This window comes from Rhincodon typus, chromosome 2, assembly GCF_021869965.1.
Source record: "Rhincodon typus isolate 14 chromosome 2, sRhiTyp1.1, whole genome shotgun sequence".
NCBI classification, from domain to species: domain Eukaryota; kingdom Metazoa; phylum Chordata; class Chondrichthyes; order Orectolobiformes; family Rhincodontidae; genus Rhincodon; species Rhincodon typus.
The window spans coordinates 11,565,877-11,593,501 of NC_063333.1; the positions used below are offsets into that span (position 1 = coordinate 11,565,877).

At 43.7% G+C, this 27,625-nt stretch overlaps 1 protein-coding gene across 1 annotated transcript in view; it reads right to left on the minus strand.

Moving 5' to 3' along the window:
• Nucleotides 1–23,124, minus strand: part of LOC109912772 — a 68,894-nt gene extending 45,770 nt beyond the window's left edge. The window contains exons 1-3 of the mRNA XM_048618344.1: nucleotides 22,809–23,124; nucleotides 3,839–3,977; nucleotides 2,212–2,278 (exon numbers count right to left, since the gene is read on the minus strand). Coding sequence (XP_048474301.1) covers nucleotides 2,212–2,278; nucleotides 3,839–3,977; nucleotides 22,809–22,917 — 315 coding nt within the window. The 5' untranslated portion in view covers nucleotides 22,918–23,124. The remainder of the gene's footprint in view (nucleotides 1–2,211; nucleotides 2,279–3,838; nucleotides 3,978–22,808) is intronic.
• Between the last annotated feature and the right edge of the window lie 4,501 nt (nucleotides 23,125–27,625).

The following is a 27,625-nucleotide window of genomic DNA, read 5'->3' on the forward strand; positions in this document are numbered from 1 at the left end:
CGGGCAGTGGGACAGCGGCAGTGAGATCGGGCAGTGGGACAGCGGCAGAGTGAGACTCTAGGGGAGGCATGGCAAGGATTGGAAAGCCCTGAGTGGGACTGTGGCAGTGCAATGGAAAGTTGGACTCTCTTAATTTTTCTTTTCTTATTCTAAGTTAATGTAAATGACGCCTTGTACGTATGGCGAAGGTACACACTTTTCACTGTATTTTTACATTGAATACGCGTGACAATAAATGTGTATATCTATGTATAAATTTTAAAAATATATAATGGGTCTTTTCCAGGTTAGAAAGTTGTAACTAGTGAAGGACCCCAATTATTACTATCTATATTCCTGACTTGGAGGAGGAGGCAGAGTGTAACATACCAAATTTGTTAATGATGCAAAAAAAGTCGGTAGGATGGCATGTTGCAATGAAGACTTAAGGAATTTGCAAGGAAATATAGATGGGTTGAGTGAGTGAGCAAAACTTGGCAAGTGGAGTTCAAATTGGAAAGTATGAAGTAATGTACTGTGGCAGGAATAATCATGAGACAGGTTATTAGTTAAATGGAGAGATTCCAAAAAAAAGGTGCAACACAGAGAGATCAATGTGTTCTTGTGCATGAAATACAAAATGTTAGCATGCAGCTTCAGTAAATAAGAATTTTAAAATGGGGAATTCTTGTTACAGGGTGTTGTTGAGGCTGACTGTCGAGTACTGTGTACTATTTAAGTCCCCAAAGAATGGACAGAAAGGAAGTATTGGCATTGGAGGCTGTTCAAAAGAGATTCACTCGGCTGATTTGTGGGATGTAGGTGTTGACTTATTGAGAACAGCTAAACAGGTTGGGCCTTTATTCATTAGAGTTTAGAAGAATGAGGTGTTACCTTATTCAAATATGCAAGACTCTCTAATGGGTCTTGACAGGGTAAAGGTCACAATGATGTTTCCACTTGTGGGGGAGTTTCAAACTAGGAGACATAGGTACAGAATAAGGGGACACTCATTTAAAATGGAGATATAAAGGAATTTCTTCTCCAGAGGGTGGTGAATGTCTGGAATTCTCTACCCCAGAGAATTATGGAGGCTGGATCACTGAAAGTAGTTAAAGAGGAGGTAGACAGATTTTTTTAAATATTGAGGAATTGAGGGTTATGAAGAGTGAAAGAGGAGTTGAGAACTGGGGCAGATCAGCTGTGGTCTTCCATAGAATGGCAAGGCTGGACTGAGGGGCTGAATGGCCTACTCCTGCTCCGAGTTCTTATGTTACATTCATATTCAAAATTGGTGTTGAAAAATAGCATATGATGTCCATTAATATAACTTTAAAATAATCTTAAATAAATTACCCATTTAATACAGTCATTTTCAAACTAGGTTCAGTGGGTACCACAGACCAGAAAGGAAAATGATTTATGAACTAGTTAAGAGGAAGGAAGCAGAGTGAAACTGTAAATAAAACTAGGTTGAAATGAGGGGAGGCATTGAGTGTGTGCTCTACAGTTGAATGAAGCACATTGGCTGATCCTCATTTATTTGAATGAGTTGGGAGGGACAGTATAATTCTAAGTGCATAATGTTCATGGCTAACACTTGGCAGGGGAAGAAAGGATACTGGAGAAAATAAGAACTTTCAAATAGAGGGGACATTAGGGCATTTTCATGTTAACTGAGCAGGGGTGCCTGGACAATGGAAAATCCATCCATGTGTAAGTCTTGAGTACTGCTTGGATTTTCCAAAGGGAAATTCAAAAACATGGAGAGATCGCTTGGTCCACTCTCCTTTCACCCCTGACACCACACCAAGTGCAAGAAATGTAACATTTACCCTTTAGAATCCCTACAGTGTGGAAGCAGGCCATTTGGCCCATTGAGCTCACATCAACCCTCCAAAGAGCATCCCACCTAGAGCCACCCTCCTACCTTATCCCCGTAACCCTGCATTCCCTATTGCTAACCTATCTAGCCTGCACAATTCAGCATGACCAATCCACCTAACCTGTACATCCTTGGGCTGCAGAAGGAAACCAGAGCACCTAGAACAAAGACGTGGGGAGTATTTGCAAACTCCACACAGACAGTTGCCCAAGGGTGGAATTGAACCCAGACCCCTGGCACTGTGAGGGAGCAGTGCTAACCACTGAGCCACTGTGTCACCCCTTTAAGTGCTGCCTTTCCACAATCCATGCTCCCAAATGCCCCTTTCAGGTGACATAGCAGATTACATGTACATCTTTCAGTTTACTGTAGATTTCTTTGAGGCACAAAATCTCAAAAGTGACACAGCTGTAGCTAATGAGAAGCTAAGGATTGCTTTAGATCAAACAAAAAGGCTTTAAAAAGTTGCCAAAAAGTATTGAGTCTGAGGACTGAGAACATTTTAGAAGTTAGCAAACAAAAACCAAAAAAGCTTCTATAGATATGTGAAGAAGGAAAGGTTAGCAGAGAGACAAACCTTCTCAGGAATATCAGAAAACTAAAGATGAGGAGCTGAAAGAAATTAATATTGCAAAAAGCTTGTAAGTGATAGCAAGACCACACATTCATGGCGAGTGACAGGGCTTGCATTAAGTAAACCTGCTCCTGCTGAATCTTCCAAGTTGGCAGAAAAATACTCCAGATGAAAACCCACTGAGATACAACTGTGTCACTTGAAAATTTGCCCAAGTTATTCAAAAAGAAGCATGCCTTTTCCAGCTTTTTCTGAGGTAACTCAGAAAGCTAGAAAAGTTGGATACTGGATATTTCTTGATCTGTTGTAAATCAGCAACAAGTTCAGAAACAGCTGAACGAAGACAGCAAAGGGAGACCAGGGAACAAGCAAGTCTCTACGTTCCTCATATAGTCCGAATGACTACAACAATGGGCTTCTCCTTGTGTTTTACTCCTCAATGTGTGTCTCTTACCCTACACACAGGCTTCCCTGCCAGGAGTGAGCCTGACTGATAGGCTTGGCAGGGAGAGGGGACACAGCAGCAAGTTGCAGGAGTGGGTACGTTTGATGCCCAACAATCTGCTGGCCCACAGCTGCTCCTGCTGTGGCATTAAGCTGCTGCCCAAAACTGCCCCTCAACACACAAGTGCCCAAAAGCTTGGGAACCCCTGCAGTCCACTGCACGCAAAAGAGAATAATTCTGATATTGCCAGCCTCTTTGACATATTTTAATTTGCCAATCTAACACCTGGAGCAGGGTGGCTAAGGGTAGGGCATAGGTTTAAGGTGAGTAGGGAAAGATCTAGAAGGGACCTAACAGGCAAGTTTTTCACACAGAGGGTGGTGCATGTATGGAATGAGCTGCCAGAGGAAGTGGTAAATGCAGGTACAATTACAAATTTAAAAGACATTTGGACAAGTACATGAATAGGAAAGGTTTAGAGGAATATGGACCAAATGCAAGCAAATGGGACTAGTTAAGTTTGAGATACCTGGTCAACATGGACATGTTGGACCAAAGGTGTTTCCGTGCTGTCCGACTCTAAAACTCTAGCTATCCCTTCACCTTATCTCTGTTAAACAGGGTGAGTTTTGCAAATGTTAATATCTGATTCAATCCTAATTTACCTGACCCCTGGTATTAAAATTCTCCCTGTTATATGTAGTGATTGGAACCAGGTGGATCTTATTGACTATGCGATCCTTGATTGGCCCAGGTTAACAACCCCAATCAGGAAGCCCTGGCTGACTGATATTAACAAGAGATTTAGAATCTCCTCACTTCAGGGACTGACTCTGAACTGGCTAGCCACAGTCAGTATACCATGCATAAGTAAATAAAGAGTGACTTGGTGATGGGATACCAGCCTCCATGCAGTATTTACGTGTATACCAGCCTGGCAGCTGCTGCTACTCACCTCCACTTGATCTTCAAAAGGTTAGCTACGTCAGCACAGAGTGGGACGACACCCTTTCGAGAACTTCTGATAACAAGTGCCACAGCTTTTGATGCAATCTCTTTATCTTCATCCCCGGCATCTATCTCCGAACCACTCCCTGAAGGCAAAGATTTTAGGAACAGGGAAGAGTTTAGTAACAATTCCATTCATTCAGGCTCACAGGACACTAGAACACCAAGCTACAAATCCCTGTGAGAGAGGGGGCTTCATTTACCCCACCCTCTGCAAAACCAGGTTGGAAGGATTCTCTAAGATGTACCTTCCAAAAGATCTGCATTGATAAAGCACTTTGACAGCCCCAGTGAGATCGTTCTGAATCGTGGTCACTGTTATGATATAGGAAACATGACAGTCAGTTTGAGCTCAGCAAGATCCCACAAAAAGCAAACTACCACACTGACCAGATGATCTATTTTTACAAGAGACAAAATAGCCAGGACACCAGGAAAGATTCACCTGGTTTTCCTGAAAATAGCTCTGTGCAATTTTCTACAGCCACCTGAGAGAAGGTAACATTAAAATCTCATCCAAGAGGCAGCACCTCCAACAATAGGAGCAAATTACTGTTGATGCTGGAATCTGTACTGAAAACAAAAATTGCTGGAAATCACAGTGGATCAGGCAGCATCCAAGGGGAGAGAGTAAACTAACATTTCGAGTCTAAATGACTCTTCATCAGAGCTGACATGAAGCATCAGGGACAGCATTTATGCTACAGTGGGTGCGGGTGGAGTGCTGGGGGAGAAAGGGTGTTGATAATACTGAAAGGACTGCGGATGCTGTTTGTCACGAACAAAAACAGAAGTTGCTGGAAAAGCTCAGCAGGTCTGGCAGCATCTGTGAAGGAAAAAAACAGAGTTAACGTTTCGGGTCCTATGACCCTTCCTCAGGGTGTTGATAGTTCGGATTAAGTAACTGGAATATGAGAGAGGCAGACAATGGTGTGTCAAACTGCCAGGCTTGAAAGAACAGACAGTCCCACTGGGATAGGGGGAGGGGAGAGAAGACATGGTGACAGAGAATGTAACAAGTAAAGCTAAAAGAAAGGGAAGGAATGGGAGGGAGTTCACAATTTGAAGGCATTGAACTCAATATTGTGACCAGAAGGCTGAAAAGTGCCTAGTTGAAGATGAGATAGTAGGAACTGCAGATGCTGGAGAATCTGAGATAACAAGGTGTAGAGCTGGATGAACACAACAGGCCAAGCAGCATCAGAGGAGCAGGAACGCTGACGTTTCGGGTCTAGACACTTCTTCAGTTAGTTAAGATGAGATGTTGTTTCTCCAGCTTGTGCTGTGATTCGCTGGAGCATTGCAACATGCCAAGGACAGACAAGTGAGCATTTGAGCAGGACACTGTGTTAAAATGACCAGCGACGGGAAGGTCAGGGTCATGCCATGGCCACATATACCCCATGTTTGCGGACAACCAATTTTTCCAAATATCCGCAAACAGTATGTGCCAGACTCAAACAGCCCTCACGGCACATCTCCAGTCCACTTACAGGACACTGCTACACTTCAACATGGGACTTCAGACTGCATTTTTTCAAAACACAAACAAGGGTGGCACGGTGGCTCAGTGTTAGCACTGCTGCCTCATGGTGCCAGGGACCTGGGTTCGAATTCATCCTCAGGTGACTGTCCATGTGGAGTTTGCACATTCTCCCTGTGTCTGCGTGGGTTTCCTCTAGGTGCTCTGGTTTCCTCCCACAGTCTGAAGGTGTGCACAGTAGGTGGATTGGCCATGCTAAATTGCCCATAGTGTTCATAGATGTGTAGGTTGGTGGGTTATAGGAGGATGGGTCTGGGTGGGATGCTCTGAGGTTTGATGTGGACTTGTTGGGCCAAAGGGTCTGTTCCACACTGTAGGGATTCTAAGAAAAGAATTTTAAACACCTCAAGCAGATCACCCTTTATACTGAAAGGATTACTAGCTGCTAGGTTTTTATGCAATCTGGTTTGTAATAAAACCCTTCAGATTCACTTATCATTCTGCTGAATCTGCCATGCACCTCCTCCAAGGCCAATATTATCTTTCTTGTGGTCTTGGATGTCTTGTGGAAAACTTGTCATGACCCAGTTCTTCATTGTAGCAGTCTGTTTACATCCAGCACATTTGAGAGAGTGCCATCAACTGTACACGGCTTGTCAAGTACAACAAATCAATTGTGCTCTTAATCCTTTGAGTATTAGACTAGTCATTCCCAAAATAGTCATAAACCGCAGGGCTGGTAACCACACCTACAGACACTGGCAGTTTGGGGCCACAATATAACATCATCAGGGCAACACAAAAAGTGAGAGAAAGAGTAAGAATTGGCAAAGGGTGTTGCGGAAGACACCTATCCCTGAAACTGTCTTGCACACTTCTGTAAGCTCCAGACTCAACTCATCCAACACTCTCATGCTCACTCAAACCTTCCCGCCCCCATAAACTGAGGCTCATTCAAAACTTCCCAATGCATGTCAAGTCCCCGTTTACCCATCACACCCTGACTTATGTGGCCTCCGAGTCAAAGTGCTGGCTTTGAAATTCTCATCCCCATTTTCAAATGGCCTCATCTTCTCCCTGTCTCTGAAATCTACATCCAGACCCACAGCCCTCCAAAGTATTTGCCCTCCACTAATTCTGGCCTCTTTAATCACTCCACCACTGGTTTCCAAGTTAAGGGAATCACCTCCCTTCACCTGTCTGCCTCTTTTTCTTCCCTTGTCAATGGCCGTTAATATGTTCCTCTTTGACCAAGTCTTTTGTTACCTGACCCAATATCTTCTCACTTGGGCTCCGTGTCATACATAGTTTCATAATGCTCCGGTGAGATGCTGTATTGGGTTAAAGTTGCAACACAAATGTAACTTGTTAATGTTGTTGTAGTAGATTGGCCTGAGTAAGTCAGCGTTACTCATTTTCACATGTTAAAACCCCACAACTCTGAAACCTGTACACTGATTATTCCCAGTTACAACAATTATAAAGTCATAGAGTCACACAGCATGGAAACAGACCCTTCGGTCCAACCAGTCCATGCCGAACATAATCACAAACTAAACTATTCCCACTTGCCTGATCCTGGCCCATATCCCTCCAAACCTTTCCTATTCATATATCCATCCAAACGTCTTTTAAACATTGTATTTGTACCCGGATCCACCACTTCATCAAGAGGTTCATTCCAAACGCGAACCACCCTCTGCGTAAAAAATTCGACTCTTATGTCCTTTTTAAATCTCTCTCCTTTTATCTTAAAAATGTGCCCCATAGTCTTGAATTTCCCCACCTTAGGGAAGAGACAATTACCATCAACTCTACCTATACCTCTCATTATTTTATAAATTTCTAGCAGGTTTCTAGTCTCACAATTTCGACTGAGTTTTTTGAGGAAGTGATGAAGATGATTGACGAGGGTAGGACAGGGGATGTTGCCTATGTGGACTTTAGCAAAGCAGTTGACAAGGTACCTCGCAAGGCTGGTCCAGAGATTAAGTCACATGGGCAACACAGGTCGATACAGTGGTCAAGAAGGCATACGGCATGCTTTCATTCATCGGACGGGGTATTGAGTACAAGAGTTGGCAGGTCATGTTACAGTTGTATAGGACTTTGGTTCGACCACATTTGGAATACTGCGTACAGTTCTGGTCGCCACATTACCAAAAGGATGTGGATGCTTTGGAGAGGGTGCAGAGGAGGTTCACCAGGATGTTGCCTGGTATGGAGGGCTCTAGCTATGAAGAGAGGTTGAGTGGATTAGGATTATTTACGTTAGAAAGATGGAGGTTGAGGGGGGATCTGATTGAGGTCTACAAAATCATGAGAGGTGTAGACAGGGTGGATAGCAAGAAGCTTTTTCCCAGAGTGGGGGACTCAATTACTAGGGGTCACGATTTCCGGGTGAGAGGTGAAAAGTTTAAGGGAGATATGTGTGGAAAGTTCTTTACGCAGAGGGTGGTGGGTGCCTGGAACGCGTTGCCAGCGGAGGTGGTAGAGGCAGGTACGATAGCGTCATTTAAGATGTATCTAGACAGATACATGAATGGGCAGGGAGCAGAGGGATACAGATCCTTGGAAAATAGGCGACAGGTTTAGATAGAGGATCTGGATCGGCGCAGGCTTGGAGGGCCGAAGGGCCTGTTCCTGTGCTGTAATTTTCTTTGTTCTTTGTTCTTTGGATCCGCAGTGAGTTGGTAAGTTAGATACAATATTGACTTGGTCATCGAATGTGGTGGGTAGTTGGAGAGGGGTGTTTTTTCTAAACTGGAGGTCTGTGACTAGTGGTGTGCCTCAAGGATCAGTGCTGGGACCTCTATTGTTTGTAATTTATATAAATAATTTGAATATAAACATAGGTGGCCTGATGAGTAAGTTAGCAGACGACATGAAAAATTGGTGGAGTTGTGGAAAGTGAGGAAGGTTGTGAAGGAGTACAGCAGGATATGAATCAGTTGGAAAGTTAGGCAGAGAAATGGCAGTTGGAATTTAATCTGGACAAGAGTGAGGCAATGCATTTTGAGAGGAAGGTATACAGTAAGTGGCAGGGCCCTTAGCAGCACTGATATACAGAGGGATCTTGGGGTGCAAGTCCATAGCTCCCTGAAAGTGGCAACACAAGTGGATAAGGCAGTAAAATAGGCGTATGGCATGCTTTTCTTCATTGGTTGGGGCATTGAGTATAAAAGTTGGCAATTCATTTGTAGTGGTATAAGCCTTTAGTTGGGCCTCAACTGGAATATTGTGTGCAGTTCTGGTTGCCACACTGTAGGAAGGATGTGGAGTCTTTGGAGAGGGTGCAAAACAGGTTTAGCAGGATAACAAGATGTAGAGCTGGATGAACACAGCAGGCCAAGCAGCATCATAGGAGCAGGAAGGCTGACGTTTCGGGCCTAGACCCTTCTTGTCTGGATAGAAGTGCAATAGCTATAAGAAGAGGTTGGATAAATTTGGATACTTTTCATCAAAGCATTGGAGGCTGAGAGGCCACCTGATGGAAGTATATAAAATGGATATTCAGCGTATTTTTCCCAGGGGGTAAATGTCAAATACTAGGGGTCATAGATTTAAGGCAAGAAGGGGGAAGGTTTAAAGGAGATGTATGAGGAAAGTTTTTTTTTTACACAGATGGTGGTAGTTGCCTGGAATGCACTGTGGAGGAGGTGGTACAGCAGATATGATAGCACTGTTTAAGAGGCATTTAGACATGAACACACAGGGAATGGAGGGATACGGACTACGTGCAGGAAGATGGGATTGGTTTAAAATGGAATTATGGTCGACACAGACATGGTGGGCCAAAGGGCCTGTTCCTGTCCCATTACTGTTCTATGTTCTCTGATAGGTTTTTGATGAGCAACTTGGTGAAAGGATGTAGGCGGGAATGTTGCGGGAGATAGGCATCCATTTTGTGAAGATAATTTCCAGATTGTGGTCCAAATTTCCTGTTCAAATCATACAAGCCCCTTGATGTAAAGTCCAGGCAATTCTTCAGAAGTCATGCTACTTGTCATTACCAACACCATTTCCAGCATGTTCCACTGGGAACATTTCCCAAGGTATTTACAGGGTATATTTTGAACAGGTGGATGTAAGAGGAATTCATCATTCTCACCTTTGTTAAAGGGAGACAGAATTGAACTAAATATATAGCACCTTGCACAACCAAATGACATCCCAAAATGCTTTGCGGTGAAGTACTTTTGAACTGCAGTCAATATGTAATACACAAAACATGGCAGCCAATTTACACATAGTAGGTTCCCTCAAACTGCCATGCAATAATGACCTGGTTTTGTAATGTTGGTCAGGGATAAACATTGCCTGGGACATTATCTGCCCTTCTTTGAATTGTTGAAGTGAAATATTTTATGTTGAACTGAACAGCAAAAGACGTCTAATGCGCTCTAATATAAGGCACTCCCACCCCATGTAAACACACTCCAAAATAATACCCACACATCTGGTCACATTCAAACATAATGCCACCCCTCCCAAAGCAGATGCAGTCCATTATAATGCCCATGTAGATATGCTCCAATGTAATGTCCACCATGTAGACACACTTGACAAAATACCCCTCCATGTAGACAGACTCTAACATAACGCCCTCTATGTAGACAGACTTCCATATAACATTCCCCCACCAAGTAGACAGACTTCAATATAATGCCCTCTGACATATTCTAATAGAACACTCTCCATATAGACAACACTCTAATACAACACCCTCAATTTACACACACTCCATTATATTTCTACCCCGACGTAACTCCCCCATAGGTATACAGTCCATACCCACCCCCATATAAACAACTCCAATATAATCCCCCACAGACACACAATCCATACCCACTGTCATATATGCACACTCCAATGTCACTCCCCCACAGACACACAGTCCATACCCACCCTGATATATAATGTCCAAATGTAATAGTCATTCCTTCCATCACTGTTGAACTGTTGCAGAATGTAAAATTGACAGCATGCACCACAGCAACACACTAAAATATCTTCAACAGCACCAGCATCCAGTAACACCATGAGGCGGGAGAGCAGCAGTGTTATAGGGACAGGAAATCCCAAATCTGCCACCTTGTCCCCACACTCCCCTCGACCCCACAATATGCCTAACACCTCCAACACATACCAAGTTAAACACCAAACCATGCTGTTTTCTTCGTGATCCCAACAATAGCAAATACATTTATATAGCACCTTTAACATCATCAACTATCCCAAAATGCTACACAGAAGCTGCAAAAAACGCGAACATGACACTAAGTCACAAAAAGAGATACTCAGTCAGATGACTGAAAAATTAGTCAAATTGGAAGAGGTTATGGAGTGCCTTACAGGAGGAGAGAAAGGCAGAGTGTTGTAGGGAAGAAATTACAGGGATTGGAGCCTTGTTACCTTTCTGCTTATAAATTCTGTGTCTTATACCCTCTCTCACACACACTATGACTGAAGAAGGAGCTGAGCTTTGGAAGCTTGCATTTTCAAATAAACCTGTTGGACAAAAACCTGGTGTCATGTGATTGTTGACCCAGACCAGGTAAGGACAGCAGTTTCCTTCCCTAAAGGACATTTATGGAGAATGGTCATCATTAGACTCTTCATTCCAGTTTTTTGTTTAAATTCAAATTCTGCCATCTGCTGTGGCACGTCACCAGAACATCTCCTAGGTGTGTGGATTAACAGTCCAGCGAGAATACCACTAGGCATCACCTCCCCATGAGGTAGCAGGAGTTATCCTAATACTTGAACGGAGAAAGTTTCTGCTTATACAGAACTGGATAAGCAGTTTGATAATTTAGCCACAATGAAGGAATAGGGAGAATAAAATGCAAGTTAGAGTGGGGTCTATAATTTATATATAATTACCATCAAATCTAGAAATGATTAACTTGATACATAAAACGTGTTCTTTTGATGTGGGCAGTGCTGGCTGGGATAGTATTTATTACCCATTCATAACTGCCCTAGAGATGTTGATGGCAAGTTGTTGATATCTGAAAGTGTTGTTTCTGTATGTGCCCTGTAAATGTCCTGATAGATATACACTGTTAAAGCTTTCTCCCACTGATATACATTCCATATAATACATTTCCTTCAGAGATATGGGGGCAAGGGTGTAAATCATTCTTTCCTAGTGCCCCTGACACTTTCTCGCAATCAGTAACATAAAAGGCTTAACAGCAATTTCCAAAAATCCCTTCACATCTATCTGTGGTCTTTTGTTGCAAGTTTCTACTATTCACAGGATGTGATCTCCTGACAGAAGTGTTGATGGATTGAGTCTCGACTATTCACACAGTTTTCTCTATATCCTGTACCAACATCCCCTTCCCCCCATCACACTGCTTCCTGAGATTCGAGCTGCAGATCCCACGATTTAATTGTGACTCCCATCACAACGCAGAACTAGTTGAACCAATGGAAGCCAATAAGCTTCACTCAGCTTCTCCTTGTCTACTGTCAATTGACGAGGGCTTAACTACCAGTCATGATTAATAGTATAATGATCCTGCATTGTATGATACCCATAGGGCAGGACTTATACATTTAATGGTAAGGTCATGGGGAGTGTAGCTGAACAAAGAGACCTTGGAGTGCAGGTTCATAGTTCCTTGTAAGTAGAGTCGCAGGTAGACAGGATAGTGAAAAATGTGTTTGGTACGCTTGCCTTTATTGGTCAGTGCACTGAGTACAAGAGTTGGGAGGTCATTTTGAGGCTGAGCAGGACATTGGTTAGACCACTTTTGGAATACTGTGTTCAGTTCTGGTCTCCCTGCCATAGGAAGAATGTTGTGAAACTTGAAGGGGTTCAGAAAAGATTTACAAGGGTGTTGTCAGGGTTGGAGAGTTTAAGCTATAGGGAGAGGCTGAACAGGCTGGGGCTATTTTCCTTGGAGTGCCAGAAGCCGAGGGGTGACTTATAGAAGCTTATAAAATCATGAGAGGTATAGTTAGGGTGAATACCAAAGGTCTTTTCCCTAGGTTAGCAGAGTCCAAAACCAGAGACCACAAGTTTAAGACGAGAGGGGAAAGATTTAAAAAGGATCTAAGGGGCAACTTTTTCACGCAGAGGGTGACTCGCATATGCAATGAGCTACCAAAGGAAGTGGTGGAAGCTGGTACAATTACAACATTTAAAAGGCATCTGGATGGGTACATGGACAGGAAGGGTTTAGAGGGATATGGGCCAAATGCTGGCAAATGGGACTAGATTGACTTAGAATATCTGGTAGCCATGGACGAGTTAGATTGAAGGGACTGTTTCTGTGCCGTACATCTCTACGACTCTATGAGTCAATATTGCATCACCTTCCACCTTAATATAGAAACATAGAAGATAGGAGCAGGAGGAGGCTATTTGGCCCTTTGAGCCTGCTGCACCATTCTTCATGATTATGGCTGATCGTTCACAAACTGTAACTCTCCTCTTAACATGATGGGACAGGGCAAATGCAGGAAGGATGTTTCTGATGACCAGAGGGTCCAGAATCGGGATGGGGGTGGGTCTCACAGTCCAAGGATATGGCGTAGGCCATTTAGGAATGAGTTGGAGAGAAATGTTTTCACCCAGACAGCAGTGAGCCTGTGGAATTCTCTCTGACATAGAGTGGTTGAAGCCAAAACAAGAAAGAGTTAGATATTGTTCTTAGGGCTGAAGGGATCAAAGGGTTTGGGGAGAAAGCAGGACTGAGTTGAACAGTCAGTCATGATCATAATGGATGGCACAGCAGGCTCTAAGGGCTGAATGGCCTACTCCTGTTCCTATTTTCTATGTCTCTATGTTACTTCTATCCACAGCTCAGTCGCTCTGATGCACCACAACCCATTCATTCATCATCCCTGCACCCCCAGGTCTCCATTAGCTCCCTAATTTTCAGAACCATTGATGTCTTTGTCCCTCTTGCGGTGGAATTTTCTCTTTTCTTTGAGTGTGAAGCTGGGGTGGGAAAGCAGGAGGGAGGAGGGAGGTTTAGCTGCACAATTGCATTGTTCTCAGCTTATTATGTAGTCAGTGCCAAACTGGTACAGGCAGCAATCTCAGCGCTACTTGCCTGCTGGTGTCAACTGCCTCACTTGGGCAGGCTTGCCGGCCTGGACAGGTCTCACCCCCATCATCTTAAGGTTTAGGAACAAAAAAGCCAGACTGCAAATGTCTCAACAGCCAACCAAGATACAGAGGCTTCACCCCAACATGCAAAGAAGTGCTTCAGAGAATGGCACTGGGTAACGATGCCCGCTGGAGAGGCGCATCACCTCATTCTGCATGCCATTGCAATTCTGTGCTACTGCTACATATCTCCTTGGTGTGGGGAGGGAGGGCGGGTGAGAGTGTTGGGTGAATTGGGGTGGGGGAGGAGGTGATAGCGGGAGGACAGTAGGTTGGTGGGAATGAGACGTGGAGGGTCAGGAAGTTGCAAACATCGTGGGGCAGGCTGAACTTACCATCTGGCACTTGCTGGCCTCTCAACTTTGTAATTTCTTCAGGAAGAGAGGGGAAAAAGTGGATGTGGGAAAAAGAGATGAGAATGCCTTTAGTGTTTAGCGCTGACATTTAATTTGATCTGCTCCTGGGCCTGCAAAAGATCTAATCTCAAGTTGACTGCAGCATTGCAAGTTTGCCAAACAAATCCTGCGGTCTTGGTTCTGGGCACTGATCCATACTTAATAGGGCAGATCACAGCACACTGCTGCAACACTGAGTGTGTACAATGCTCACAATCACTAGAGCTGAACCAGCAGGCATTTCAGCCTCAGGTGTTGGGGCCAATAGGTAACCTCACACCCACGATGGTACAATGTATGAAGCCAATTTTTTTTTATTAAAACACTCATTTTAGAAATCTGAAGGAATCACAGGGATTGAAAGAGAACCAAAGACTAATAAGTGAGCAATCAATCCATCAAGCTCGTTTACATTCTCTCCTCCAATTAACAGGAGATTGAGTGTGTCTGTGTACATATGCACATGCCTGTGTGTGTGCACATTTGTGTGTCTGTGTGTGTCTCTATGTGGCATGTGCGTGTGCCCGTGTGCATCCATGCCTGTCTATATGTGCCTGTGCATTTATGTGTGTGTGTGTCTTTGTGTGTTTCTGTGTGTGTGTGTGTGTGTGTGTGTGTGTGTGCGCGTGCGTGCATGTCTTTGTGTGTGTGTGTGCGTGCGTGTTTTTGTGTGTGTGTGTGCATGTCTTTGTGTATGCGTGTCTTTGTGTGTGTGTGTGGGAGAAGAGGCTGTGTATGTACCTTTGCCTGTGTGTCTGTCTGAGTGTGTGTGTGGTGTGTGCGCGTGCGTGCGCGTGCGTGTCTATCCGAATGTATGTATTTGTGCCTATATTTCTGCTTTTCAGTAACTTTGAAGCACAGGAATAAAGCATTGAGCAAGGAGACAATTTGGATGCTTGAAGGTCCAAAGTAGCCACCTCAGCGGTTAACATTCTCACTGTGAAGTCAGAGGAATGAGGATTTCATGAGTTCCAGAGACCTGAGCACACAATCTAGCTCTACATTCATTCACACAGTGTGGAGGGAGTGCTGCATTGTCGAAGGGGCCTTCTTATGGATGTGATGTGAAACTGAAAGTCCGTGTGTCCTCTCAAGTGGATGTAAAGTGTGAAGAAGGTCGGGGGTGTTCTCCTTGGGGCCAATAGTTCTACTTCAACCGCATTGTTAAAAACAGATAACCTGGTCATTGGTCATGTTGTGAGAGCTTGCTGTGCACAAACTGACCACCGCACCTTCTACATCACAACACTGAACACACTTAAAAGTATCTCATTAGATGCAAAGTGCTTTGGTTGTGAAAGGCGCTACATAAATGCAAATCATTCTTTCTCACTTTTTGTGCAGGCACATCCAGATAAGGTCACTGAACTCGAGCAGCACATGAAATTCACAGAATCATACAGTACATAGGACGCCCCTCGGCCCATCAGATTCTTAACTTACTTCAGAATTGCTGGATGGTAAAGGTTAAGGACTGTGATCCTGTTCTTCGAGTGAAAAAAAATCACATCATAATCAAACCTCTGACCAATCACAGCAATTAAATCTCCATACAGCATTCGACAAGATAACCAGGCACAATGAAAGGAAAACTTCACTGATGGAGAGTGTTGGTCACCTTTTTCTGATCAACATGTATCCCTGAACCAACACATGAAACAGATTATCTGGTCATTAGCTCATCGATGTTAGTGGGAGGGTAACGATGAACTGCCACATTTCATACACCATAAGAGTGGTTACAAGTTTAAAAGTACCCCACCGGCTTTGGAGCACTGAGGAATAATGCTGAGGTCAAGTAGGATACTTACTGAATTTTACCAGACATCGGCTAATTGTCAATTTTTGCTGGGGTTCACTGAAGGTTTCTCTCCATCAACTCCAGTGGGTGTTCGCTTCCCAAACCCACCTCACTGACCCCTGACTCACTCACTGCCCCCACCGCTCCTCGTCATATTCTCCCACTCACCACAGATCACGGCCAGGACCTCCCAGGATTCCTGGCGCCTGAGCCATCTTTCAACTCCAGCCCCACACCCGGTCACCTGTTGGCAACACCCCACAGTTGTCCTGCGATTGGGCCAGACAGAGGGGTATTGACACTCCGCTTTTCCCCCCGGAGATCCGGAGGTCCCAGTGGATGGGGTGGGGGATGCGTCTGGTCGCTGTCCGTGGAATATCTCCCTGAGGCGATGGTGCCCAGTGTCTCAGATGGATGGCCAGAGGACCGAGCTGCAATCACTAGGCAACCACACTGACTTTCACCGTCAGGAACTGTCACTGCCTGGTTTTTGTCAGTGGGTGGGAGAACAGAAAACTGCATCTGAACAAGGTGCGGGGACATGATAATGAAGATGTTGCTGCAGGAGGTAGACCTCGCGCTGCTCACTCGTAAGAATCCCGTCTCACCGTTCACCGCTCGGTTGAAAATGGGACTTCCTGCTCTCTTTCGGGAAGCTCCTCACTGCCAATCTCACACCAATGCCTCCGTCATTCAATATCTGGGAAAATTCCACCTTTTGCCAACCCTAGATTTCCCAGCTAAGCTCTGGCTCTCAACTGAAACCTTGGGCTCGAGGATATGAAAGGGAACACAAGAAGAAACTACTCAGAAAAAACGCAAAGTATTGCAGAAATGTGAAATAAAAACAGAGAATGTTGGAGAAACTCAGCAGGTCTGGCAGCATCTATGGAGAGAGAAACAGAGTTAACGTTTCAAGTGAAGGATTACTCTTCTTCAGAATTTCTTCAGTTCAGAATAAGGGTCTTTGGACTTGAAATACTAAGCCCTTAAAGCCCCTGGCTTCTCACTGTTCACATTGATCGTTCTTACATGAAAATGACAGCACCTCGGTCTCTACCACTAAACCTTCCAATGACTCCAGATTATGTTGGGGTTCATGGTCTACTTTAAACATGAATATTAAACACTGAGCACTCAGCATTAAAGAAGATTGCACAGATCAGTTATTTCCTGTATTGTGTAGTTTGTGAATGTTGGCAGCTTGTGTTGTTTCTGTGCTACCCCTTGATGATGGTGTTTCATTGTAGATACACGACATGTCTATGATGGTCTCTTTAGATTGAAATTCTAAAAGGAAACATCAGGGCTGCCTTACACTCTCCAGTGATTCCGATCGCTCAACACCTCACTGAGGTGGACAATACGAGGGATCTGCATGCAAGGAGATCACAGTCAAGGACTATTGGACTGAGCTACATTATTCCATTTTAAAGCAATTGGAATTCCTCAACAGTACGGGTTTGAGGAACAGTCCCTTCACACACATCTACCTCCTCTCTCTTTTCTTCCTGATGGAATGATAACAGAACTGGGAGACTATATGGGGCAGAAAAGACTGAGCAGGCTATGTCTCCCTTCTCTGCAGAAGACAGGCCTGAGGGCTGACCTGATGGAGGCTGTCAACATAACAGTTTGATTGCAGCAACATAGGGAAGAAGCTTCCAATTGTGGGAGATGATGGTGTAGTCACATGGTACTAGGCTAGTAGTCCAGAGACCCAGATTAATGATTTAATGGCTTCGGTTCAAACCCTACCGTAGCAGCTGGTGGAATTTAAATTAGTTTAAAAAATCCAAAATTCTGAGCTGTTTTTGGCAATAGTGACCATGAAACTAACATTGATTGTCATAAAGACCTATCTCGTTTCCTAATGTCCTGTAGGGAAGGAAATCTGCCATCCTGACCTAGTCGGACCCACATGGTGAATCCAGACCTACACCACTGTGATTGATCCTTACCTGTCCCCCCCAGCAGGTAAGGTCCATTAGTGATAAGAAATACATGGTGGCCTTTTCAAAGGTGCCCACATCTCGTGAAAAAAAAATAAAGATTTTAACAATTGTGAGCTTAGTAGCTCACCTCTCGAGTCCTCAAAGTCTGTGCACTGTCTAATCAGGAGCGTGATGGAATACACCCCTCCTGCCTGGAAGGCTGCAGCTCCAACAACACTCAAACTATCCAGATCGAAGCAGCAGACCTAATTAGTTCCCCTTCAACTATCTTCAAACTTCAGTTTCTGTACCTCTGGCTCACAGTCGCAGGAATGAGCACCACATGAAAGGTGCACTCCAGTAACTCACCAAGAATCCTTCAACAGCACCTTCCAGATGTGGGACCTCTTCTATCTTAAAAGACAAGGGCAGTGACTGCATGGGAACACCACCACCCACAGGATCCCCCATACAAGCCACACATCATCCTGACTTGGAAATGTATGCGTCGTTCCTTCAATGCTACTAAGTCAAAATCCTGGAGCTCCCTTCCTGACAGGACTGTAGGTATACCTGCACTGGCAATTAGGGATGAACAACAATGTTCACTGCCCGGGAAAGAAAGGCAACCAATTTATGCATAGCAATGAAATAATGACCAAATGATCTGTTTGTTCCGATTTTGACAAAGGATTAAACGTTGGGCAGGACTCCAGGGATAACTTCTCTGTTATTCTTCAAAATAATGTCCTAAGATCTTCTACATCTATCTGTGAATGACTTTGATTGAACACTGTTGAGCAGGCAAAACATTTGTCCATGACACCAGGAAAGCTCCCAGTTAATGTTCTAAAGGGAATCTTTAAAATACATCTGACAGGTTGAATGCCACATTTGAACTGACATCCTCAGTTTAAGTGGCAATGGCTATTTCTACAACAAATTCAACATAATGCAGACACTGGAAATCTGAAATAAAATTGAAAATGCCAAAAAACATACGAGTGACCTGAATCAGTAATTCTCTTACTCCTCCAGGGACCCTGCCTGACCTGCTGGGCATTTGCAGCATTTTATACTTTAATTTCATCCCTAATATTAATTTTTGGCTATTTCAAACATGCTCAATAACTGAGCAGGGTTAATAAAAAAGCACTGGTTACAGAACAAACATCCCAAAAAAAAACTATAACCCATAAATTTCAAGAGAGTTGGAGTATAAGAGTAGGTAAGTCTTACTGCAACTATACTAGGTGCTGGTGTGGCCACATCTGGAGTACTGAGAGCAGTTTGGTCCCTTATTTAAGGAAAGGTATCGTTTCATTAGAGGCAGTTCAGAGAAGGTTCACTAGGATAATCTCTGATGTGGAGGGATTGTCTTATGAGCAAAGGCTAAACAGGGTGGGCTCTACTCACGGGAGTTTAGAAGAATGAGAGGTGATCTCAGGGTAAATGCTGAGAGGATGTTTCTCCCATTGTGGAAGAGTATAGGACCAGGCAGCATGGTGTCAAAATAAAGTGGTGCCAATTTAAGACTGAGATGAGGAGGAATCTCTTCTCTCAGAGGGTTGAGAGTCTTTGGAACTCCTTGCTACACACAGCTGTGGGGGACAGAGTCTTTGTGTATATTTAAAGCTGAGATAGATAAATTCTTGATCAGTAGGGGAATCAAGGGTTACAGTGAAAGGGCAGGAATATGGATGTTGGAGCAACCACGATCCTATTGAATGGCGGAGCAGGTTCAAGGGCCCCTACAGCCTTCTCCTGTTCCCTTTTTATTAATTGGTCTTCATATGGTAATATAAATGAATTTCATAAACATTAACCATCTGATCACAACAAGGATAATTGCTCATTCAACGAACGTGTACACTATACATGATTGCATCTCTCTTAATGGCATCATCACATAATTTCATTATGTGCTAATCTGTAAACAAGTCTATCGATTTTGGCAATGCATACTAATCGTCCCTGACCTACTAATGTCACAAGCAATGCATCACCATAGTCTGTAAACTCTAAATAGTCAATTGAAACATTTTTAATCATAATTTGAGATTTACAAGATAAGCTGAAAACATATCAAATGGCCACTAAATATGGCACTTACTCAATAGACTGACACCAATTTCATAATGAACACCTTGTTTGCAACAACTATCTAAAGGTCGACTGGAATATCCTTTATCCCGCACATCATTGTGAAAAATTGTCAATAAAAATGAGGTTTGATTTGATTGAAATCAGCAACAGGAGTATTGTCTAGCTTGAATTGCCTTTCGAGAGCAGCGTATTTTTTTGGCCACAATGACCATGCAGTGCATCCAATGTTAAAAGCAGACTGGCTTACAATTTATCACCATTATATTTACAGATTGGGCACTAAGGGCTCAGCATGCAAGCGGTATAACATTATGTCTAGACAAGTATACTAACACTATGTTTGATCTCAGTATTCCCATGCAAGGTAAACAGGAATAAAAAGATAGAACTGACTAGAATTTCCAACCTTGATTATTACATTACATTCTACTAGATATTCTCCAAAGTTAAACCGACAAGCAAAGAGGTGGAGTCAAATCTGATGCCCTTCACTGTCAAAAAGCCTTCTGACAAGTCACTTCCTAGATTCACTATGAGGGTGTACATCAGAATAAATCACCATAAAGCATATGCAGGAGCTTAGTACTTTTAGGATAGGAAGCTGGAAAATTGGAGTAGGCATTTCATTTTTGTGGAGTGGCAATGGGGAAGAATTGTGTCAAAGGCCTTTCAGCCATAGTACTATTAGCCTGGCGGCTGCATTAAGTCCCTCGTACTGTACCCCTGACATTGTGCCTATCAGGAGAACTGAAATCATATTCAGATTTCTCAGAGTGAGATATGTTTTATGGAGAAAAGTTGAATTTTATTGCACTTTTCTTATTCAATTCAAGTTATTTTCTGATGTACTTTTTAAGAAATTTTATGAATGAAGTGTAATTGTGGAAACAGAATTGCTTGACAAGACATGGTAGCGAAAAGGGCCCTCCCTGTTAGATCCTTCCTGAACACCCAGAGTCTCACCCTGTCTGTATGCTACCCTCGGGCCAGCTGCAGACAGACCGTCATCGACCTCCTTTTGAATTGTGTCTTTGCAAAACAGGTCCAGAAGACAATTCGACGGTTTTTGTTTAAGTGTATCCCTACCAGTTTCTGGGATTCAGGACCCTGTGCTGTACGGACTGCTCCGAGGAACATATTCACACACCGATAAAGATTGACTGCAGCCTGCAGGGCTATCAACCTGGTGATAAATACTCTTTGGTCTGCCCAAAACCTGTTGATCCTCCATTGAAAACGGCTCTTGATAACTGAATTATGCAGAATGGCACATTCCCAGTTCCTACTCGAGGCAGCATCGCACAGGCTCATTGGGGAAAACCCACTCACAAAGGCCCTTCTGCCATAGTATAACAAGGGACTGGAAACTGTGTAAAATCCCTTGGGCTGAGTCTATGACATGGAATTTATATTGTAAATATAAACTTACAACTGTGCGTGCAGTGAGTCACCTCAGAGTATTTCACACTGTGTCGAAAATAAATCAATCTTGGTTGCAGTTTATGTACAGTTAACTTGAATGCTTTGTAAAATTTATAAATAAAGAATGTTTTTGGAAAATAAAACTATTTGACAGGAATTGAGTACTGTAAACATACCCCGTAAATGGGAGCATAATGCTGCAAATAATGTATTGAAATAAACAGATTTGTTTTGAACTGTATATATGGTTAAATCTGAACTGTGACTTCGACAAATTTTATGAATAAAGTACATTTTTGAGAGAAGAAAATTACAAATATTATTCTGCAGCCTCTCTCTTTTAATATAGCAACTCATTGTCAGAGGTTTGCTGATCTTGGCTCCCAGTAGATTAAGGAAACGAGGAATATTCAAGAACAATCTCAACTGGTGCAGGGATTGAACTCACAGCATCAACATTATTAAGCACCGTGCTCTAACCTATTGAACTAACTGGCCGCACTTCATGATGCACAGCATACAACACAATTGGAATATATCAGTGAATTTCTCACTCAACTTTGCATAGCCAAGTGACAAGCAATAGTGACTGGTCAAGAGTATGGTAAATGAACTTGGAAGTCAGCCAATCTACAAATAAGTCAGGGTTTATATCAGTCAGGAACAAAAACAAAGTTGCTGGAAAAGCTCAGCCGGTCTGGCAGCATCTGTGGAGGAGAAAACAGAGTTAACGTTTCAGGTCCGGTGACCCTTCCTCAGAAATGAAGAAACTGAAAACTTTTTTTTATATCAGTCAAGTCAAACGTACACGGTAAAGCCAGAAGAATAAGGCTGTCCAAAATTACCCCCTTGCCTACCAGCACTGGTGGTGGTTTACCCTGCGGGGCACCATGCCTCGGGCGAGGGGGGAAGAGGTGGAGAGGGAGAGCCTTTCATGGTAACCTCAGCCAGTGAGCCAACACCGCTGGGCATCACAACCAGCTGCCAGGCCAACCGAGCTATACAGCACACCAGATCAAACATCCTCACGTCAACTGACGGTTCCAAAAGCAATGTTTGTTAGATTACAAACTGAAAGGAACATGATTAAAAAAAAATCAGCATTTCTTCAAACTTTCCCTGATGGCAAGAAAAAGGTCTGCGATCCTTACTGAGCAGACCAGGATGGTCCGCGCTGCCAATCTGTCTGCTGTACAAACAGATCACAGCAAAGAGGAGCTGGTACCAAAATTTAAAATAAAAGGGGTAACTGGCACAATTTGAGGGGGGGGACGAGGGGAAGGGAAACAATAGCAAGGACGGTTCAATGTGTAGCTCCAAACGGTGAACACACATCCCAGTGGAGGTATGGGCATTAGGAGGGTCAGGACTAAGGAGGGGGGTCTGCCTTAAGGGGATTCTATGATGTCCACCGTCGGCAGAGAGGGACAGTCTCTGAGGGAGACGCCGCTGTACTTACAAACGGTTGCTACCCCCCACCACCACCCCAGTGAAAGGTAAAGAGGAGAGAGTGCATTCCCAGAGAGAGAGCACACACACAAATACACAAAATAAAACAATAAAGTGCGGGGACCAGCCACGGTGCAGGAAGGTGGGGGGACTTTGCTGAGGCGTTCGGGGTTTGGAGGATGGTACAGATTTTCCTCACCGGTGTTCAGTGCCGAGAAAGAGCTGTTGTTGTCCCACGTTCGCATCCAGGAGTTGGAGCCGGCGCTACCGCTGAGGGACGGGCTGTTATCGCCGGCGCTGCTTTCCATCGCTGTCCTACCCTTCCCCAACCCCGGGCACCAGACTGTGTGTGAGAGACACACTGTGAGCAGAGATTAGATCCCGCCCGGTACCGCCGTCACGTTGAACGAGGATGAGCAGAGATAGCCTTCAGCCATGTTTGTGGTTGTGATGATGGGTGATGATGTTGTTGTTGTTGTTGGCTGGAGCGAGCGGGCGGGTCTCTGCAGGAGCCTCTACCCCTCCAGGGGAGAGAGAGAGACACACACACTCCTGCACTCAAACAGCCTGGCTCAGTGCAAACCAACCTCTCTTCAGTTGCAAACATGCTCTTTACTCATAAGAAAACAATCTCTCTGTACATGTACATTGTCACAAAAGCAGTTCTGTTCTGTACAAGTTGCATATAAAGTAAACAAACAAGACATTGGACATTTGACTTTATCCAAAAAAAACCAAAGACCTTGTGTTCTCCCTTTATTCATTCACGGGATGAGGGCATCACTGTCTAGGCAGCATTTATTGCCCACCCCTAAATGCCCAGAGGGCAGTTAAGAGTCAACCACATTGCTGTGGGTCTGGAGTCACATGTAGGCGAGACCAGGTAAGGGTGGCAGTTTCCCTCCCTAAAGAACATTAGTGACCCAGATGGGTTTTCCCCAACAATTGGCAATGGATTCATGGTCATCATTAGACTCTTAATTCCAGATAGTTATTGAATTCAAATTCCACCATCTGCCCTGTTGGGATTTGAACCCAGGCCCCCAGAACATTAGCTGGATCTCTGGATTAACAGTACAGCAACAATACCACTAGGCCATCATCTATCTATATACATACCTCTTACACATACAACTCTAATATTTATGTATATTTGAGGCACTGGGAGGATCTGACAACTCAACTGTCCCTCATTTAACTTCAGCAGGAAGACCTCAGACAGTGGTCTTTCCCCACTGTGCCTTGGTAGTAGCTGCCCCAAGCTTAGTGCATCCCTCAGCACATAGTCCTGGACCTTGGAAATGTGCCAGTCTGCAACACTCGGTCAAAGTCAACTCCTTGTTCTGGAAGACCATTGTTTCGGGCAGACCAAACAGTATCTTTCACCGAGTTGAAGGTCCTCCAGGTGCAGCCAATGTTTGTCTCAGTGTGCGTCCTGGGGAATAGACCATGGAGCACAGAGTCCCACATCACAGAACCGCTCAGGACGAACCTCAACTGCATCTTCCTCCAGACTTCCTCTGCAAAGGCACATTCCAGAAAGTGCTGTGTGACAGTCTCAACCCCCCTCCCCAGAGCCACTTCGAGGGCAGCGGGCAGTGGCACAGACCAACACAACCATGACAGGACACACCAGAGAGAGACAGAAAACACCAGACCAGACAAGCCAAGCCGGACCAAACCAATCTGAAATGAACCAGACTCAAGCTAACGGAATCAAATCAAAGCAAACCAACCCATATCAAACCAAACCAGGCTAACCAAATCTAACCAAACCAATCCAAGCTAACTAAACCAGGCTAACCAAATCTAACCAAACCATTCCAAGCTAACTAAACCAGGCTAACCAAATCTAACCAAACCAATCCAAGCTAACTAAACCAGGCTAACCAAATCTAACCAAGTGTAGAAAATAGGTGCAGGAGTAGGCCATTTGGCCCTTCAAGCCTGTACCACCATTCAATATGATCACAACAGATCACGCAATCTCAATATCCCATTCCCATTTTCTCTCCATACCCCTTGATCCCTTTAACAACAAGGGCCATGTCCAGCTCCCTCTTGAGTATATCTAATGAACTGACCCCAATAGCTTCCTGGGGGAGAGGATTCCACAGGTTCACAAGTCTCTGAGTGAAGAAATTCTTCCTCATCTCAATCCTGAATGGCTTACTCCTTATTCTTAGGCTGTGACCCCTTGTTCTGGACTTACCCAACATTGGAAACATTCTTCCCGCATCTGGCCTGTCCAGTCCCATCAGGATTTTATATGTTTCTATGAGATTCCCCTCATTCTTCTAAATTCCAGTGAGTACAAGTGCAGTAGATCCAGTGCTTCCTCATATGTCTGTCCTGCCATCCCAGGAATCAGTCTGATGAACCTTCCCTGGACTCTCTCAATAGCAAGAATGTCCTTCCTCAGACTAGGAGACCAAAACTGCACACATACTCAAGGTGAGGCTTCACCAAGGCCCTGTATAACTGCAGCAAGACATCACTACTCCTATACTCCAATCCTCTCGCTATGAAGGCCAACATGCCATTAGCTTTCCTCACCACCTGCTCCACCTGCATGCCAACCTTCAGCGACTGTTCTACCATGACACCTACGTTCTGTTGCACCTCACCTTTTCCTAAACTGCCACCATTCAGATAATAATCTGCCGTCCTGTTTTTGCAGCTAAAGTGGATAACCTCACATTTATCCACATTATATTGCATTTGTCAAGTATTTGCCCACTTAGCCAGTCTGTCCAAGTCACCCTGCAGCCTCTTAGCATCTTCCTCACAGCACATACTGTCACCAAGATTAGTGTCATCTGCAAATTTGGAAATATGGCATTCAATTCCTTCATCCAAATCATTAATGTATATTGTGAACAGCTGGGGTCCCAGCACTGAACCCTGCAGTTCCCCGCTCGTCACTGCCTACCGCTCTGAAAAGGACCCATTTATTCCAACCCACTGCCTCCGGTCTGCCAACCAGTTTTCTATCCATGTCAATACATTATAATACCATGGGCTTTAATTTTGCTTACTAATCTCTTGTGTGGAATCTTGTCAAAAGCCTTTTGAATGTCCAGTGTTACAAAGTTGTGTAGAGTGCGTGGTTCCTTTAGGAGATAAAGTGCTTTTCCAAGAGTAGAGATTTATGCAGAAAAAAAGTGTCTGTGCATAGCTGAAGATATACAGCCAGTTCTAAAATGGAAACATGTATCAATTGGCTGTGTGATTGGAAACCTTAAGGTTGTTTTGATGTTTTGACAATGAGCCGGAATCAGCCAATCAATTTAAACCAAGCACTTAGCGATTGAAAGACAACTGAATTTAAATCTGATGGTTTCAAAAACCTCAGAGCAGTGCGATTGGAAGAAAATTGATATGTCATCCAAGGTAGATGGCGATCTGAGAAATAAGCACCTAGCGCTCACAAGAAATTGCTAAGATCTCCAAGAAAGCACCATCTTATCCATAAAAGGTACCACGGCACTTCTAGCTAAGAGTTTTCACAGAAAAAACATCCCTGACAGCAGGATCAGTCTAAGAAAGGCGTTTATGACTTGAGAACAGCAGAAGAAAGGCGTTTATAACTGGAGAGACAGTGGAGAAGGCAGAGCATTCTGGAAGACACATTCTGTGTGGACTTTGAGAGCCTAAGTTTTACTTTATAGTTCTTACTACTTGGGTTATATAAGTGGGAGTTGTGTTTATTGGAATAGCATACTAGGAGAATTTTGTTCAGTTAGGGAACAGTTAGGAGTTAGGGGGGAATTATTCGTTTTGTTAGTAGTTCTGTTAATTTGTTCACTGTTAGAGTTAAATAAATAAATTGTTACTTGGTACTTACAAGGTGAATGTCAGGGATTTTCTTTCATTTAATGTCCCCTTCTCCATAACAGTTTAGGTGCTCAAGTCTGGGATCTGGCTGGTTCGTGTGTGGGCTCTGAACAAATCTGAATGGATTTGGACAGATTTAAACAGACTTGGGGATTAGTGTCCTAGATCTTCAAGGTGAGAAAAATCCGTTTCGTTTCAGTTGTTTGTGGTTGGTTAAATCAAAAGTGAGGGAAATGGCTCTTAACATTGCTAACGAGGTTCTGGAGTTTGAAGATGCTTCCCAAATTTGCCAAGAAAGATTAGAAAAACAGAGGAAGGATATACTTTTAGACTTAGCAAACAGGCTAGAATTGGGTTCACCTAGGGATTAGAGGAAAGCTGAAATCATGATGGAGTTGGTCGAGGATTTAGGTATATCAGAGAAACAGGCAAGATTGGAAAACTTAAATTGAAAATTAGCCAATTGGAGTTAGAAGATAAAGAAAAGAAGAGCCAGGGCAGAAGAGGAAGAAAGGGAACTGAAACAGTTTATCGGCAGAAAACAAAATTAAAGAATTCCTCTGGCCAAGCAAAGAGAAAAAGAGAGAAGGAAGGGAAAAAGAGAGAGGAGAGGGAGAAACAGAGAGACTTTGAACTTCAGAAGTTGCAAATTAAACAGGATAGCCGACGCAAAAAAGATGGAAATGAAGGTAGAAAGTAGGCTTAGTGAGGAGGAGAGTGATGATCACCAGACCCATCGTACCCAAAGACCTGATAGGGGTATGTATGAATATGTCAAAACAATACCAAAATTTGATGCCTTTTTCGTTTCTTTTGAGAAACTGGCTAGGCAGATGAATTGGCCAGAGACTATATGGGTAATGTTAATTCAGACCAAGTTAGTAGGCAGGGCTAGTGAGGTGTATGCAACACTGTCAGAGGAGGTATCTAGAGATTATGAAGATGTTAAACAGGCTATTTGGAGTGCCTACAAATTGATATCAGAAGCAAATAGACAACGGTTCAGAAATATAAGGAAGGAACCAGGTCAGACTTAGGTCGAGTTTGAAAGAATTAAACATGGCAACTTCGATAGAGAGGTGAGAACATTAAAGATAGAAAAGACTTGTAAGGATCTTAGGAATTATTCTGCTGGAGGATTTTACAAACTCACTTCCGGAAATGATAAGAACTCATGTT